A 17,198-nucleotide genomic window follows, 5' to 3' on the forward strand; every position below is an offset into this window, starting at 1 on the left:
AAAAGATGTCAAAGGATACAAAATTTCAGTTAGATGGGAGAAATAAGTTCAGAGCTCTACTGTACAGTATAGTGACTTTAGTTAATGATGTATACTTGAAAATCACTAAGAGAATAGATTTTAAGTATTCTCACCACAGAAAATAAGTATATAAGGTAATACATGTTAGTTACCTCAACTGAGCCATTCCACAATGCATAGATATTTCAAAAATCATGTTATACCTGATAAATATATGTAACTTTATTTGTCCATTTAAAAAACTAAAATGAAATTTTTAAAAAAGAAAAATCAGGCCAGGTGCAGTGGCTCAGGCCTGTAATCCCAGCACTTTGGGAGGCCGAGATGGGTGGATTACTTGAGGTCAGGAGTTCGAGACCAGCCTGGCCAACATGACAAAAATCCTGACTCTACTAAAAATAAAAAATTAGCTGCGTGTGGTGGCATGCACCTGTAATCCCAGCGACTCGGGTGGCTGAGGCAAGAGAATAGCTTGAACCCAGGAGGCAGAGGTTGCAGGAAGACGAGATCATGCCACTGCACTCCAGCCTGGGTGACAGAGCAAGACTCTGCCTCAAAAAAAGAAAGGAAAAATCAATCACACACTCTTGGCCAAAAAGACGAGAACAAGAGAACAATTTTAATGGCATAAACCTTTGCCTCTCTCAAAGTGTGGCCAAAGCCACACTGGCATCCCCTGCTTAGAAAGTAGACTTAATGGGGCCAGCAGTGGTTCATGCCTGTAATCCCAGCACTTTGAGAGGCCAAGGCAGCAGATCACCTGAGATCAGGAGTTTGAAACCAGCCTGGCCAGTGAAACCCCATCTCTACTAAAAATACAAAAATCAGCTGGGCATGGCAGCACGTGCCTGTAGTCCCAGCTACTCAGGAGGCTGAGGCAGGAAAACTGCTTAGGCCCGGGAGGCAGAGGTTGCAGTGAGCCAAGATCGTCCCACTGCACTCCAGCCTGGGCGACAGAGCAAAACTCCGTCTCAAAAAAAAAAAGAAAGTAGACTATCAGGCCCCACCCCCAGATCTCCTGAATCTGAACCTGCATTTTATCAAGATTCCCCCATGATTCCTAAACACAATGCAGTTTGGCCTAAACGATATCTCCCACCATTCCACTCCACAGGCATACGCCCCAGAGTAAGCGTGAGACGGGTGACACTGATTTGCAATTCCCTTGGTGGGTCTCAGTTCTCACTCGCCTTGCACCTCACTGAGTGAGATACTAACGTTTAAAGGGTACTTTGGACTATACACCTAAAACATGACTTCACCTAAAACATGTTCTGTCCCCGGGCTGACCCCTCAGCTACCAACCTAACAACTGGCTCAATTTAACCAAGGGTTCACATCTTTGCATTAAAAACTGTGGGTACATTAACAGCACAGACAAGCTCAATAAAGGCTGAGCACCAAGTTGTCGGCCACCAGCACACTGCCACAGGTCAGCCATAACTCAGACTGCAGGGAGAAAAGAGCTCTTGGGCCACAGAAAGATACACACCGAGTGGTGATGTGGAACATAATCCTTTAAGGTCAAGGTGGCTTTCCATCAAGTAAACTTGCCATCCAAGTCGTTAATTCTGCAAAGTTTATAATTCTGTGAGTAAATTTCTATTACCTAGGAGAGTCCTATACTTTAATCACACATTTAGGAAAATCTTGAACATCTGTTGGCGACAGCTTACCTGTGCACATCTTCCTAGTTCTTTCCTGTCCAGGTACTGAAATATATTGATTGCCAATTCATAAGGCAGTTGGATATCAAAGAAAGGCACATCATTCATTTCATTCTGAGGGGAAAAAAAAAGGAAGTAAGTTTACAATTCTTAGATATGGGAATAACTCAAATGTACAGGCCCTTTAAATGACCAGAGATATTCTTAGGTGGTAACAAGATAGATGAGGCTATTTCCCAGGAGGGAGGCATCTGTACTGTTTCACGAGGCGGTCATGGAACCATTTCACAACCTGCCAGCCATCCTCCATTCTCTGACCCCTCTACGCCTCCACTTCTCACATTCACTTAGGAAACCCATAGGACCATTTCCCATGGTGCTTCACAAAGCAGCAGGGGTGCTATCTTCCAGCCTGGTGTATGGCACAGGAATCAGTGCCAAGGTCTGTGGAAAGCCTCCTGACCTCTAAGGAAAGGTGAGCAGCAGGGGGCCAAGAAAGTGAGCCTTGAAATCAGGGAGGCCACCCCTCCTCCCAGGACAACCACCACTACTCCCAACAAGGAAGGGAGTGAGCACACACAGCTAGAGAAAAGCTGCTTTAGGTCACTAAGGGGTTTTCACTGGGAAAAGAACAGGGCTATAAACATGAGCAAAAAGTAAACAAGCAGACACTGCTCTTGACGGAGGTGAACGCCACCTCTCCTTGGCCACTGGAGAAGTGCAAGGTTTCCTAATGCTCTCAGGGGCTTACACTGGTTAACCTGAGCGGGCCAGTGCAAACAAAGCAGTTCTTCTTCGGTGTCATTTATTAATGCAAAGAAATCAGAGCTCGACTGCCTTTGGATAAGCAATTAGAGATGAGGTAACGGGCTTTATTTGAGAGATTAGGCTGTCATGACGATCCTGGTAGCACAAAGCAATATGAGTGTAAAAGAGAAAAAAAGCCAAGTGTGCGTATGTACCCCTCTGTCTGTTCCCAATCCACCTGCCAAAGCTCACTTTGGTATGGGCTTCTGCAAAGCTAGGAAAAGCTGCACTCTGTGCCCCAATAGCATTCGCTTAATAAAATCCATTTTTAATAAGCTTTGGCTGACATCAGTGACTTATTGCTTACAAGCGAATTATTAATTCACCAGTCAAATGCAGAGGTCTTACGTATTGCAAGGCTGCTGTCTCAAAACAAACAAAAAATCACCTCAGTGTTTTTTAAGGGAGTCTAAGCACTGATGTAGACCCTACCAAGACTCAGGGTAAAGATTTTTCTGGAATGAAGTTTCTGTTCATCTAGGAGTCTTGGGGCTAAAAGACAGCCCAGAGCATAAAAAGGAAATGCAGTATTTAACTGCAAAAACAGTGCAAAGGATGAAGGCCAAAAGGGATCTCCGGAGGAAAAAAAGAGTAAGAGTTGACAGCTCTCTGTGGGCAAAGAGAAGGAACAGAATGTTAAATCAAGAGAGAAATTTTGGCCATACAGAAAAAAAAAAAAAAAAAAAAAAAGTCTGCAAGTGTAATTAGAAGGCTCAGGGGTGCTTGCCTAAAAAAATAATGCAAAGTAATTGGTTTAATGTCAGGCTCCCTCCCCTCCCACAACTAACTGGTTTCACTCATCAAGAAAAAGAGGCATCACTTTCTCTCTAGGCCCAGATACAACTTGAGACTCCTCAAATCAACACTGGAGGGAGTCACTGCTTGCCAAGGAAAGCTACACTGGAGATGAAACTTTCATTTGTAATCATGGTCTTCCTCCTGCTTTCTTTTTTGGATTATTTTGACATTGTGGAGAGGCCTTCTTTACCTACTTGGTAAAGAAACAAGAGAAAAATGTTCCTTATCCTCCTCCAACCAGAACAAAGGCAAGGAAAAGCCTGCGTTCATTGAAACTACTTGCCAGGCATCGCTTTCTTCAATTGGTCCCATTTAAGACTCACTAGGAACTGGTTTCTGGACTTGACACTACTCTGACGAGGCAAAGGACACCATCATCTTTGTCTTTAGCTATTCTGGTACAGAAAAGTCACACCTCTGGTAACAGGAGCCTTCCATCTTTTGCCTACTCCGTTGGCCTAGCCTCCATCCTCATCACGGAAGATAATGCCTGTATCTTGGCACCAACCTAGCCCTGCCACCAGCATCCTTGATCCCAACCACCATAATCTCTGGAATGCAACCCAGCATGGAGGTTCAGAGCAAAGATTCAAACTGATACATCTGTTCGCTCACCTTACCAACAAGCAACCGGGTTAAGTGCATCTGTGCTTTCTCATCTGTAAAACAGGTAAAAGCACTCTATGAAATAGGTATGCTATTAAGAATAAAAATGAGACCCCATGCTGGTCTCACTGTTAATGCATGCCAATTATGATGGTTCTTGATCATTTACAAGTTCCGAAGGGCAGCCACTGTTTCAAAGCATTGAACTGTAATTTTGTAAATGATGTTACACAGCCCAACTTAAAAAAATCACTGTGCTCTCAGAATTATTATCTAAACTCCAAAAGAGATAAAAGTCCCAGACTTTCATGTAGATGACCTTCCGTGTGGCTAACCACTGGAAAATGGTAGGGAAAAAAAAGAAACCAATACACTAAAGGAAGGTCCACATCTCAAGAAATATGTAGACCCCCCCCAAGGTGAGGAGACCAAATGCTCAAGTTTCATGCTGCACACTTAAAGAATAATTGTGGCATGACATTGTATCAATGGTCCCTGTCATCCATACTGCAGTGGGTCACTCAGATCCCGCTACGGTCCCACTCATTCCCCTAGATGAAAATGCTGCCTGCTGTTGACTTACAGCTGAGTCCCTTCACAGGCAATGCCTTTGGCCAAACAAGCTGCCTCACCCAAGTTGCATCCCCTCCCATCTCCGCTAAGGCAGCCTGTATCCAATGACTAGTCCATGGCTGGGTACAAAGGCCTGGCCCCCTTGCTCAGTTCAGGACCTCTCTGAAAGGAAAACCCACTAAAGCACCTACATGCAAATCTCCATTTCAGAATCTATTTTTTGAAAAGTTCAATCTTTTTTTTTTTTTTTTACCAAAGCAATAGACACGACCCATGATAGTCCTGTGTTTAATATATTCCCAAGGGTTCTTACGCACACCTCCAGAGACATTAGTCCAGGTAAGCTACTTCCTCTCCCCTCCTTGAGGAGGATACCAGAATGCAGATATATGAGTGACATCACTCCACCAGCCAACCAACAAACCAGAGTAAATTCAAGGTTTAGTAACTGATTCATCAACTTCAGTTCGTTATTATTGGAAATATCATTTGGGAAACACCTTACAAGAGACAGAGTTGTGAGCATATTTGGCCCTGTGGTTGAAAACACACCTCTTTTATAAATGTGCATGATGTGACAAGGAAGTGAAGCCACATCCTGGACAACAAAAGCTGTGGTCTAGTAACCACGTAAATCCTACTACTGTCGCGGAGGCAGAATGTCTTAGGCACTCTGATTGGTTACTTCCCACAGTTCATAAATGTAGGTTAAAAACACTACTTGTTACTAGTGTGCAGAGAAATACCTTGTTATCTGAAAGACACTATCAGCCAGAGGTTGGTTAACGGATATAAAAGTGCAGCTAGACGGGAAGAGAGTTCTGGTTCTCTGTGGCACTACAGGTTGACTATAATTCACAACAATTTATTGTATATTTTCAAATAGCTAGAAGAGCAGATTTTGGCCAGGCGCGGTGGCTCAAGCCTGTAATCCCAGCACTTTGGGAGGCCGAGACGGGCAGATCACGAGGTCAAGAGATCGAGACCATCCTGGCTAACATGGTGAAAACCCGTCTCTACTAAAAAATACAAAAAAACTAGCCGGGCGAGGTGGCAGGCGCCTGTAGTCCCAGCTACTCGGGAGGCTGAGGCAGGAGAATGGTGTAAACCCAGGAGGCGGAGCTTGCAGTGAGCTCAGATCCGGCCACTGCACTCCAGCCTGGGTGACAGAGTGAGACTCCGTCTCAAAAAAAAAAAAAAAAAGCAGATTTTGAATGTTTACAATGCAATGCAAATAATAAATGTTTTAGGTGATGGATATGTTAATTACCTTGATTTGGTCAATATACATTGTATACATGTATCACACTGTGCCCCATAAATATGTACAATTACAATGTGTCAATTAAAAATTAAAAAAATAAAAGATGCTATCAGTCTTCCACCTAGACTACTGCAAAGCACACAGCCATCCAAAAAGTTATGGGCCATATTAACCCAACTCTACACTGAATTAATAACATGAAAATGGACAACCTGGCATTTCAGAAACAAAGATATTCCAAGAAGAAGGAAAAGGAATTAAAGACATTGGAAATATTAAAACAGGGAAATCTCATCAAACTATACAAATATCAACATGGCTACAATATTTGGAGAAAATAATTTTGCAGTAGTTGAATAGCTCCCAGCAATTCCTGAGAATGGCCAAATTTATTCTATAGGAGACCAATAAATTCAAAATATTAGTATTCCTTCAATGTTCAGGAAAAGAATCTGATAACATACAACCTTGTTTTTTAATTCTTTGACAATGTCTCAGATATCGATTCTCTACCACTATTGGGGGCTTCTGTCCTGTATTACACATCAAAATCACCTGTGGAACTGAAAAAAAAAAAAAGCCAAGGGCCCTACCCAGACCTACTGCCCCGAATTTCCAGGGTTAGGGCTCAAGCACCTCTTTTTCTTTTGAGATGGAGTCTTGCTCTGTCACCCAGTCTGGAGTGCAGTGGCACGATCCTGGCTCAATGAAACCTCTGCCTCCCGGGTTCAAGCGATTCTCATGCCTCAGCCTCCCAAGTAGCTGAGATTACAGGCACGCATCATCACACCTAGCCAATTTTTGTATTTTTTTAGTAGAAACAGGGTTTTGTCATGTTGGCCAGGCTGGTCTCGAACTCTCGGCCTCCACCTGCCTTGGCCTCCCAGAGTGCTGGGATTACGGGCGTGAATCACCGTACCCGGCCTCAAGCATCTCTTTCTCAGGCGATCGTCATGCACACTAAAAGTTGAGAACACAATCCTACATCATAGGCAGATATAAAAATCTATCCATCCCCTCTCTCCTAGTCAAGGAATACACACACACACACACACACACACACAAATGGGTCATATTACTTAGTTAATTTAAAGTCAGTGAATACTAGATTTTCCCAAAGTCTACTGGACTTACTCCAAAAACACTGAGAGAAATTGCAAAGAGATCCATCCCCAGGGAGGCTGATTTGTATTCCTATGTGCTAATGTAAGACTAATTCTGTAAATAGATTGGTTTTGTGCCTTACTGTTAGAAATTTAATCTGTCTTCTCTTGTTTAATAGAAGAAGGGATAATTACTAAGAGCCACAGCAGTAAAAGTGAAGAAACTGACTTACGGTTTTGTTCCCAATGTACATCTCCAGGGCAAAAAGAACATGAAAGATCTCTCTGGGTGGTGGTTTAAGAAACTGAGAAAAGCACCTTGAGTTCAAAGAAGAGATTTGCAATAACATTTGTACTAAATCTATGACTGAAAGGAGACTGTTTTCTACAGGCGTTTATCTCAACTTTCCACGTACTGCAAAAGCTGAGCGGAGTAGACCCACACAATCTCAATCAGAAGAAATAGATGAGTTTCAGTTTCACCTGTGTCTTCTTTGAGACCGAAAAAAACTGGTTGGCTGGTGGGGGCAGGGGGGAGGGGAAGGTCTGAAAGGCAGTCAAGATGAACAAGCATCCATTTATAATCCACAATTTGTCTCAAAACATATATTCTTATATACAAAAAGAAAAAAAGTGAGAAATAGACCAGGCACAGTGGCTCACATCTGTAATCCCAATACTGGGTGACTGAGATGGACAGCTCATTAGGGGCCAGGAGTTCAAGACCAGCCCAGGTAACATAGTGAGACATCGTCTCTAGAAAAAATAGAAATAAATTAGCCAGGTGTGGTGGTGTGCACCTGTAGTCCCAGTTACTTAGGAGGCTGAGGTGGGAGGATGGCTTGAGTTTGGGAGGTCGAGGCTACTGAGCCATGATCACACCACAGCACTCCAGGCGAGGCAAAAGAGAGAAATCCTGTCTCCAAAAAAAAAAAATGGACGTCAGAAATACACCAAAATGTTAACAACAGTAGCCTCTAAGCAACGATATCAGTAAAGATTTTTATTTTGTTCTATTCTTCTTAATTTCCTAAATATCCCTACAGTGAGCACATGATATTTTCACAGATGCAGAAAAGCAACACATTTTTCTTTTTTTTTTTTTTGAGATGGAGTCTCGCTCTGTCGCCCAGGCTGGAGTGCAGTGGCCGGATCTCAGCTCCCTGCAAGCTCTGCCTCCCGGGTTTACGCCATTCTCCTGCCTCAGCCTCCCGAGTAGCTGGGACTACAGGCGCCCGCCACCTCGCCCGGCTAGTTTTTTGTATTTTTTAGTAGAGACGGGGTTTCACCGTGTTAGCCAGGATGGTCTCGATCTCCTGACCTCGTGATCCGCCCGTCTCAGCCTCCCAAAGTGCTGGGATTATAGGCTTGAGCCACCGCGCCCGGCCCACATTTTTCAAGTAAGGTAACTTATGTTCAAAATACTATCTAAATTCAGGGCCACACCAGGTGCTAGGGGGAGCCAGGTGCTGTCAGCAAGTATATAAGAAATAGTCTACACTCAAAGAGCTAAAATCTTTTATAGAGGTAAGTCATTGTCATGTAAAATGAAATAAATACAGGAGATTACAACAGGCAATCTAGATCGTCCCTAAGGCACTCCAAAGTTCATTAGTAAGCCAACTATATAGAAGCTGGAAATCATTTCTCCAAACAAACAATGCTATAAAGAGCGGCTAAGCTCCCAAGCAGTCCACAAAAAAACAATTTATCTCTTAATATTTAACCTAATCCCCGTGCCTAGCTATGAGGAAGAGCAAAAGGGATTCAATAAATATTTGTTGATGGTATGTGTGGGTGATATAAGTAAAGTATAATACTACAGAATCTAACCAGCTCAGTGCCTTGCACACAGTAGATGCACAATAAATGTCCACGGAATTTGATTTATCCTTTTTTTACGAGAATAGGCTTTCCAGCTTCAAGACACATTCCCATTCCCCTGGAGACTCTGGCAAGGGAAGAAGGTAGAAGACGCTAACCTAAAGAAGGGCAAGTGCTGGGGGAAATCCCAGGAGGCTGGGTGTGGTGGTGAAGGAGGGTGGTGTGAAGCCAAATGGGCTGGGCCTCTGCTTTGAGCCCCCTTTTAGTCTAAACGGGGATCTGAGCTTTAGGACATGACAAGGAGAGAAGACAGGAAGAGGAGAAGCTTCAGGTCCCACAGGGGTACCACAGTGGGTGTGGTTTTGTGAAAAGAGTAAAGATATTCACATATAGGGGGCCCAAACACTGCACTGCAGGCACATTCCCACCATCAGGACTGGCTATAGAATTTGTGGGGCCCGTTGGTCAAAAATGATTAATATTTTTTTTTTTTTTGAGGCGGAGTCTCGCTCTGTCGCCCGGACTGGAGTGCAATGGCTGGATCTCAGCTCACTGCAAGCTCCGCCTCCTGGGTTTACGCCATTCTCCTGCCTCAGCCTCCCGAGTAGCTGGGACTACAGGCGCCCGTCACCTTGCCTGGCTAGTTTTTTTTTTTTTTTTTTTGTATTTTAGTAGAGACGGGGTTTCACCGTGTTAGCCAGGATGGTCTCGATCTCCTGACCTCGTGATCCGCCCGTCTCGGCCTCCCAAAGTGCTGGGATTACAGGCTTGAGCCACCGCGCCCAGCCAATTAAGATCATTGAAAATGATCAAGGCAACAGAGCATTCAACTAAGTGTGGGTCCCAGCCACCACAGAACCTTTGCACTTGCCCGTCTTGGCCTAGAATCCCCTCCCCCAGATCTCTGTATGTTCAGTCCTCACCTCCTGTAGGTTCTCCATGAAATGTGACCTTCGAAAGACCCTGTTGGACAGCACTACTTAAAATTACAGCCCCTCCTCTGGCAGATACACTCTATCCGTCTGCTTATTTTTTCTCCAGAACATTCATTACCTGACAATTATTTGTCCACTGTCTAACTCCCTCTTCCCCAGCATGTAAGTTATACAAGGGCACAGGTTTTTTTCTGTCTTGTTCGATGCTATATTCTCAGTGCCTGGAACAGTGGCTGGTCCTAAGAAGACACTTAATAAATATTTATGGGATGAATGAATGAAACCCGAGCTGCTTCAAGCAGCAGAGCCTTCCAGCCAAGACCAGATGAAAGTCACAAGTTGTTCTAGTATACACAGGCATCATTTCAAAAGGCTCGTAAGTAGAGGCCTGCTAATTCGTGAATAACATGAAAAAATGAACGGCACTGAGGATAAGAACTTTTTCGTTGGGGGAAAGGGAGAAATTTGGATTGGAGAAATCAGGGAAGAATTAACACAGGAGCCAGAACTCAAGCTGAGCTGTAAAAGGTAGGCAAAGAACAGGAAAGAGGCAAGGCAGTTATTCCAGGTAAGTCAGTTCATGAGTACACATTTGGTTTGGTCTGCTGTCTCACGGAATGTTGGCCAGAAGAAAAGTGTTCACATTAGGGAGCTTCCTTATTTGTGTTTAACTTAAAAACAGAAGACGGTTGAGCCATTAAATCTATCTTGTTGGCAACATAGATGCAGGATCTGACAGGTTAAATATTGACACAGTGAGTGATAAATATTGGCCAGCAGTATTAACACTTTCAGCAGACTTAAAACTCCATATCTTAACCTGGAAGGATGCTTTGAATGTTCAAGGGTTCTAACAACAATAGAGCCTTTATAAAGTTGCTGTCAGAAGCAGTGATTTTGCCCACATTATTTCAACTCAACAAATGTAGATAGGGCCCCTACTGTACTAGTACAGCAGGTGGAGGTAGAATAGTAAGGCAACAGATCCTGTCCCACAGGGATTCACAAGAGGCGGAAGTTAAGGGCTCATCGGTGAAAAGTTTCAGCAAAGAGGAAGTAAAATAGCATAGCAAACTCTGAGTACTAATGAAAATGGCACCAGCTTACATTTATTGGGCCCTTACGGTACTCCAGGTTTGGTGCTAAGTTCCACGCCTATTTCATGACCTCTTCACGAGATAGGTACTAAAGGGCATCTTTAAAATTAGAGGTGCCCCAAAGGTTGTATGCTACTCATAGAGAACCTAGTAGTACCTAATGTGGTGATTCTGAAGGGATCGGAAGAGACCAGGGACGTAAATTCCAGGAAGACAGGGAAGGCCTTTTCCAACAACATGAAACAGATTCGGATGTGCCCTCCAGATCCTCCAGTATGTAGGTCCCGTCTATTTTTAGAATACAACAAACCCTTGAATAACACGGGTTTGAACTGCTTGGGTCCACTTGTATGCAGGTTTTTTCCATAAACGTTGCATCGAATGTGCCTGCCTCTCCTTGTACCTCTGCCACCAAGACAGCAAGACCAATCCCTCCATCGCAGCAGCAGCAGCAGCAGCCTACCCAGCGTGAAGGCAATGAGAATGATAGCCTTTTGATGAGCCACTTCCACTTAATGAATAAACACATTTTCTCTTATAATTTTATTAATGACACTTTCTCCTCTAGCTTACTTTATTGTAAGGCTACAGTATGTAACACACATAAAATACAAAATATGCATTATCTGACTGCTATCTCTAAGGCTTCTGGTCAACAGTAGGCTATTCGTAGTTAAGTTTTGGGAGAGTCAAAAGTTACACGCAGATTTTTTACTGCAAGGAGGTCAGTTTCCCTAACCCCCCTGTTGTTCAAAGGTCAACTGTACTTGATTTACTTCTTTACTATTTTTGGCATCAATGCCTATACCTCTAAGGTGTTACAAATGGAAAGCCTTGAGAATCAGGACCTTAAAGCAAAGGAGGCTATACAGTAGAGTATAATGTCTGAAACTTGCCTGTTCATGCCAGTCATCCGATTTCAGGACCCCTCCCCTGGTGAGGGAGTTGGCAGGTCTGGGGAAGGTCCAGAACCTTATTATAACAAAGCCTGAAGGGATTCTTAGGCCAACTCAAGTGCACGTGGTGAAACTTGGAATTGAAAAGACCTGGATCCAAATTCAATCCCCAGAATCTATCAGCTGGGGTAACGCTGGGCAAGTTACAGAGAATCTCTGAGTTTCTTCATTTGTAAAAGAAGAGTTAAAATCTACCTCACAGGATTGTTACATTCGAATTAGGGCAGAGCACAGGACTAAACACTTGGTAAAAACTCAAACAGGAGCTATTAATGCTATTTGAGTAAACTACATATTACATGAAATAGGCCGTTATTTCTTGAAACAGTTTGCCACTTAAAGAATTATTCTCGGCTGGGCGCGGCGGCTCACGTCTGTAATCCCAGCACTTTGGAAGGCCAAGGCAGGCGGATCAGGAGGTCAAGTGATCGAGACCATCCTGGCTAACACAGTGAAACCCCGTCTCTACTAAAAATACAAAAAGAAATTAGCCAGGCATGGTGGTGGGCGCCTGTAGTCCCAGCTACTGGGGAGGCTGAGGCAGGAGAACCTGGAAGACGGAGCTTGCAGTCAGCCAAGATCGCGCCACTGCACTCCAGCCTGGGCAACACAGCGAGACTCAGTCTCAAAAAAAAAAAAAATTATTATTCTCAATTGGGAGGATCACTTGAGCCCAGGAGTTTGAGACCGGACTGGGCAATACAGGGAGACCTTGTCTCTACCAAAAAAATTTTAAAAATTAGCTGAGTGTGGTGGTGTATGCGTGTAGTCCCAGCTAGGCGGGATGCTGAGGGAAGAGGATGGCTTGAGCCAGGCAGTTTGAGGCTGCAGTGGGCCGGGAGGGCAATGCTACACTGTAGCCTGGGCAACAGGTCAAGACGCTGTCTCAAAAAAAAAAAAAAACACAGAAAAAAAAAAAGTGGGTTCCCAAATGGAAAGCTGTAGGGACTTCCTTTGGGCCTAATTTAAATCAAACCATTAGAACCTGGTACCTTGTCCTCTTAATCTGTGAGCCACGGATGCATTTCAGCTGTTCTTGATTTTCCCAACTTTTGAAGGGGTTATTTTAACGGAGGGTCCCCAGCTTCCTCCAGATTCTCCAAGGGATCCATGTCCCACAAAAAGATAAACTCTATCCTAATTAAAGTGCCCAAGAGATTCTTCCTCCTCTTCTTCCTTTTTTTCTGAGTTAATTTTTTTGAATACGTGCACGGTTACAAAAATTAAATAGTGCAAACAGTATACAAAGAAAAGGTAAAATTCCTTCCTATCCATTACCCGGGTCCTCCTTTTCAAAGGCAACCTCTGTTCAAAGTTTAGGTAGCCTTCAAGAGCAGGTTTCTCAACCCCACACTGACATTTTGGCTTGGATAATTTCCTGTGCGTGCTGTCCTGTTCATTGTAGGATGTTCACGAGCATCTCTGGCCTCTAACCACTAGATGCCCAGTAACATGCACACAAACACATCCCGATGAGGCACCCAAAAATGTCTGCAGACACTGCCACATCTAGGGGAACAAAATCGCCCTGGTTGAGAAGCGCTGCTTCCAGAAAGATCCTATGCACGCACAAACATCGGTGTTTGTGCGTCTACTCATTTTCTCGGGCAACTAATGGCACAGAGTTACTCTCCAAATCACTGCAGGGGTTTGTCCTGGGGGCGGGGGCCGGCGCAGGCATCGGGGGGCGGGGTGGGGGAGGCGACGGCCACTCACCAGGTCGCGGATGAGCTGGTCCACCAGCTGCTCCCCGCCCCCGGCACCCTCGCGGGCCAGAGGAGAACGGGAGCGGCTCGCCACGTCCTGCCCCTCGGTCCGAGTCGCCCGCGCTGCCGGGGGCCTCCCCGCGCCTCTCCAGGAGACCCTGGGCCAGCGCCGCGGTCCCCCGAGGCCTGTTCGCCGCGCCCGGGACCACCTCCAGCCGCCGAAGCCCGCCTTTGGCCAGCCTCGGCCGTCGCCGCTTCTCGGCGCCTGGGCCTGCGCCAGCTCTCGAACTCATCCAGGCTGCAGTCGTCCATATTCGCTGCTCCCGGCGCTCCACGTTCTCCTCGGTTCCACCGGGTGCCACGGGACAGTCCCTCCCAGAGAAGTGTCCGCCGCGGCCGGAAGCCGCCGTAGCCGCAGCTTTAGGGTTCCGGGTGGGCGGCTACGCCCCCGCCACGCCCCCCGCGCTGCCCCTGTGCGCAAGTGGTGGTCTGGCTTGTGGCGCCCAGGCGGAGGTCTACGCAGCTGCTCCTTAGCCGGTCAGCTCTCCTGCCTATCACTTTTGCTAAGCTCTGACTTTTGGCCCAGCATTGTTTCTTCATTCAACAAACATGCATTGAGCGACTGCTATATGCCAGGCACCGAGAATTCAGCATTTAAATCTGCAAAACAAAACAAAAAACCCTGACGTCTGGGAGCATGCGTTTAAGTGGGAAGGGAGACTTTAAACAAAGAAATATGAACATTTGAATCAGTGATAGGTATTAGGAAGAAAACAAAATAAGGTAAGGTGAGGGGGGTAAGGATTGATAGTGAAAGTCTCTTTAAGATGTTATTTAAATTAAAATCTAAAAGAGAATCAATGGGTGGATAAAGAAACTGGTATATACACATGGTGGAATACTACTCAGCCATAAAAAGGAATGAATTCACGGCATTCGTAGCAACCTGGATGGGGTTGGATACTATTATTCTAAGTGAAGTAACTCAAGAATGGAACACCAAACGTCGTATGTTCTCACTCATAAGTGGGAGCTAAGCTGTGAGGATGCAAAGGCATAAGAATGACACAGTGGACTTTGGAAACGGGGGAGAGGGGAGAGTGGGAAGGTGGGGAGGGATAAAAGACCATAACTTGGGTTCAGTGTCTACTGCTTGGGTGATGGGTGCACCAAAATCTCACAAATCACCACTAAAGAACTTACTCATGTAACCAAATACCACCTCTTCCCAAAAAACCTATAGAAAAAAAAAATTAAAAAAAAAAATCTGAAAGAGAAACCAGCCAAGGGAAGGTCAGATCTTAGGAGAGAGATTTCCAGAAGGAAATCCAAGGGCTTTAAGATGGGAAAGAAAGTGACATACGATGGCATTCCACTTAAAAATGTTTTCTTTGCACCTGAATTCCCTCAGCAGGGAAGTTTCCCCCCCACCTTGACCTGGTTAACTCCTACACATCTTTCATATCTCAACTCACATTTCACTTAATCTTCCAACCTCCACTCAAGAAACATCAGGTATCGCTGTTATTCATTCTCACAGCATCCTGTACTTCTCATCATAATACATAACACAATTTGTAATTTTATTTTTATGTGTATATATATATATACATAAAAATATATGTCCCTTCCCTTCTAGAATGGCAACTCTTAGCTTTGAGGCTGGTGATTAATACATGCTCAATAAATGTTTTGTTTTGTTTTGTTTTTGAGATGGAGTCTCACTCTGCCGCCCAGGCTGGAGTGCAGTGGCGCGATCTCAGCTCACTGCAAGCTCCGGCTCCCGGGTTCACGCCATTCTCCTGCCTCAGCCTCCCGAGTAGCTGGGACTACAGGCGCCCGCCACCACGCCCGGCTGATTTTTTGTATTTTAGTAGAGACGGGATTTCACTGTGTTAGCCAGGATGGTCTCGATCTCCTGACCTCGTGATCCGCCTGCCTCGGCCTCCCAAAGTGCTGGGATTACAGGCGTGAGTCGTGGTAAATGTTTACTGAATGAGTAACAACGCTTTAAGATGAGAACTATTCTTGTCCCCCACTTTACAAATGGCAAACTTGTCCAAAATCACACAGCTGGTAATTTGCAGATCCAGGACTCTTTTTTTTTTTAAAACTCTAGACATGACCTGTTAATCATTAAATTATACAGCCCACATGCCTAGGCCTAGGCCAGCTAAGAATCGCATGGCTGCCTCTACTTACCATGATTTTTTTTTTCAATGTAGTAATAGTAATGGCATGACCTGGGCTCTACAGTCAAACAGACAGATTCAGGTGGGAATCCCGGCACCCCCATTTATTCATATCTCATTTCTTCTAGCAATGCCACTTCTAGGAATTTACCCTAAGGGAAGAAAATTGAGCATGAGTCCAAAGAATACTTAGGTGAATATTTACTGAAACATTGTTTATAGAACTGAAAATCAGAAGCAATCTAATTGCCGACAATAGACAAGACATTGATTAAATAAACTGTGCTCCGTTAGAATGTAAGAAAGATCCTGGCTGGGTGTGGTGGCTCACGTCTGTAATCCCAGCACTTTGGGAGGCCGAGGCTGGTGGATCACCTGAGATCAGGAGTTCAAGACCAACCTGGCCAACATGGTGAAACTCTGTACTAAAAATACAAAAATTAGCTGGGCGTGGTGGCACATACCTGTAAATCCAGCTACTCAGGAGGCTAAGGCAAGAGAATCGCTTGAACCCTGGAGGCGTAGGTTATGGTGAGCCAAGATCATCCCACTGCACTCCAGCCTGGGTGACAGAGCAAGACTCCATCTCAAAAAAAAAAAAAAAAAACGGAAAAGAAAGAAGGAAGGAAGGAAGGAAGGAAGGAAGGAAGGAAGGAAAGAAAGGAAGAAATGCCAGCTCCCTAAGAGTAGAGGGCTGATCTATTTTGTTATTTTGTTAACTACTGTGTTTTCACCACCCAAAACAGTGCCTGGAATATAGTAGCTGCTCAATAAATAATGAATGAATAAATGAACTACTGTGCAGCTATTAAATGTTACATTGGAGAAGAAAATTTTATCACATGAAAAGAATTTCACAATATAGCAAGTGAAAAAAGTCAGGCTATATAATCATATATACAGTATAACCTGTGTTGCATCTTTTTTTTTAAGTGTGTATGTGCATTCTAAAAGGAAGAATATACACCCAAACATGCATGGAAGAAATTTCTAGAGAAGGTAAGATTATGGGTGATTATCATGTTCTTTTTCTTTATCTCTATGTTCTAATTTTATTTTCCTTTTTTTTCTCTCTTCCTTTCTTTTGAGACAGGATCTCGCTCTGTCACCCAGGCTGGAGTGCAGTAGTGCAACCTCAGCTTACTGCAACCTCCACCTTCCAGGCTCAATCAATCCTCCTGCCTCAGCCTCCCGAGTAGCTGGGACTACAGGCATGCACTAACATGCCCAACTAATTGTTGTTGTTGTTTGTAGAGAGGGTTTCGCCATGTTGTCCAGGCTAGTCTCGAACTCCTGGGCTCAAACAATCTGCCTACCCCGGCCTCCTGAAATGCTGGGATTACAGGTGTGAACCAACATGCACAACCGTATAGTCTAATTATCTACAGTGAATGTTGTCCAAGCCTGGGTTCTCACAGTAAGCAAGTCTGAGCTCTGGGTTTGTAGGGAGCTAGCTTATTTAGAGAAGTGATTCTAGAGCAGAGGCCTGGGAGACTAAGAAGAGTGAGACAAGGAAGAAGGGACAGTTAATTGAAAGAGCATCTTTGAGCTGGGAGTGGTGGCTCATGCCTGTAATCCCAGCACTTTGGGAGGCTGAGGTGGGCAGATTGCTTGAGATCAGGAGTTTGAGACTAGTCTGACCAACATGG

The 17,198-nt window shown here is 44.6% G+C and overlaps 1 protein-coding gene across 1 annotated transcript in view; it reads right to left on the reverse strand.

Annotated features, from left to right (window-relative positions):
- The window catches only part of FBXW8 (F-box and WD repeat domain containing 8), a 121,221-nt gene extending 107,479 nt beyond the window's left edge, over window positions 1-13,742 (reverse strand). The window contains 5 exon segments of the mRNA XM_017887877.1: window positions 1,698-1,802; window positions 13,368-13,502; window positions 13,504-13,616; window positions 13,619-13,642; window positions 13,645-13,742. Of these exon segments, the coding sequence (XP_017743366.1) occupies window positions 1,698-1,802; window positions 13,368-13,502; window positions 13,504-13,616; window positions 13,619-13,642; window positions 13,645-13,669 (402 nt within the window). The 5' untranslated portion in view covers window positions 13,670-13,742.
- Between the last annotated feature and the right edge of the window lie 3,456 nt (window positions 13,743-17,198).

Source organism: Rhinopithecus bieti, unplaced genomic scaffold, assembly GCF_001698545.2.
Source record: "Rhinopithecus bieti isolate Rb0 unplaced genomic scaffold, ASM169854v2 scaffold_17010, whole genome shotgun sequence".
NCBI lineage: Eukaryota > Metazoa > Chordata > Mammalia > Primates > Cercopithecidae > Rhinopithecus > Rhinopithecus bieti.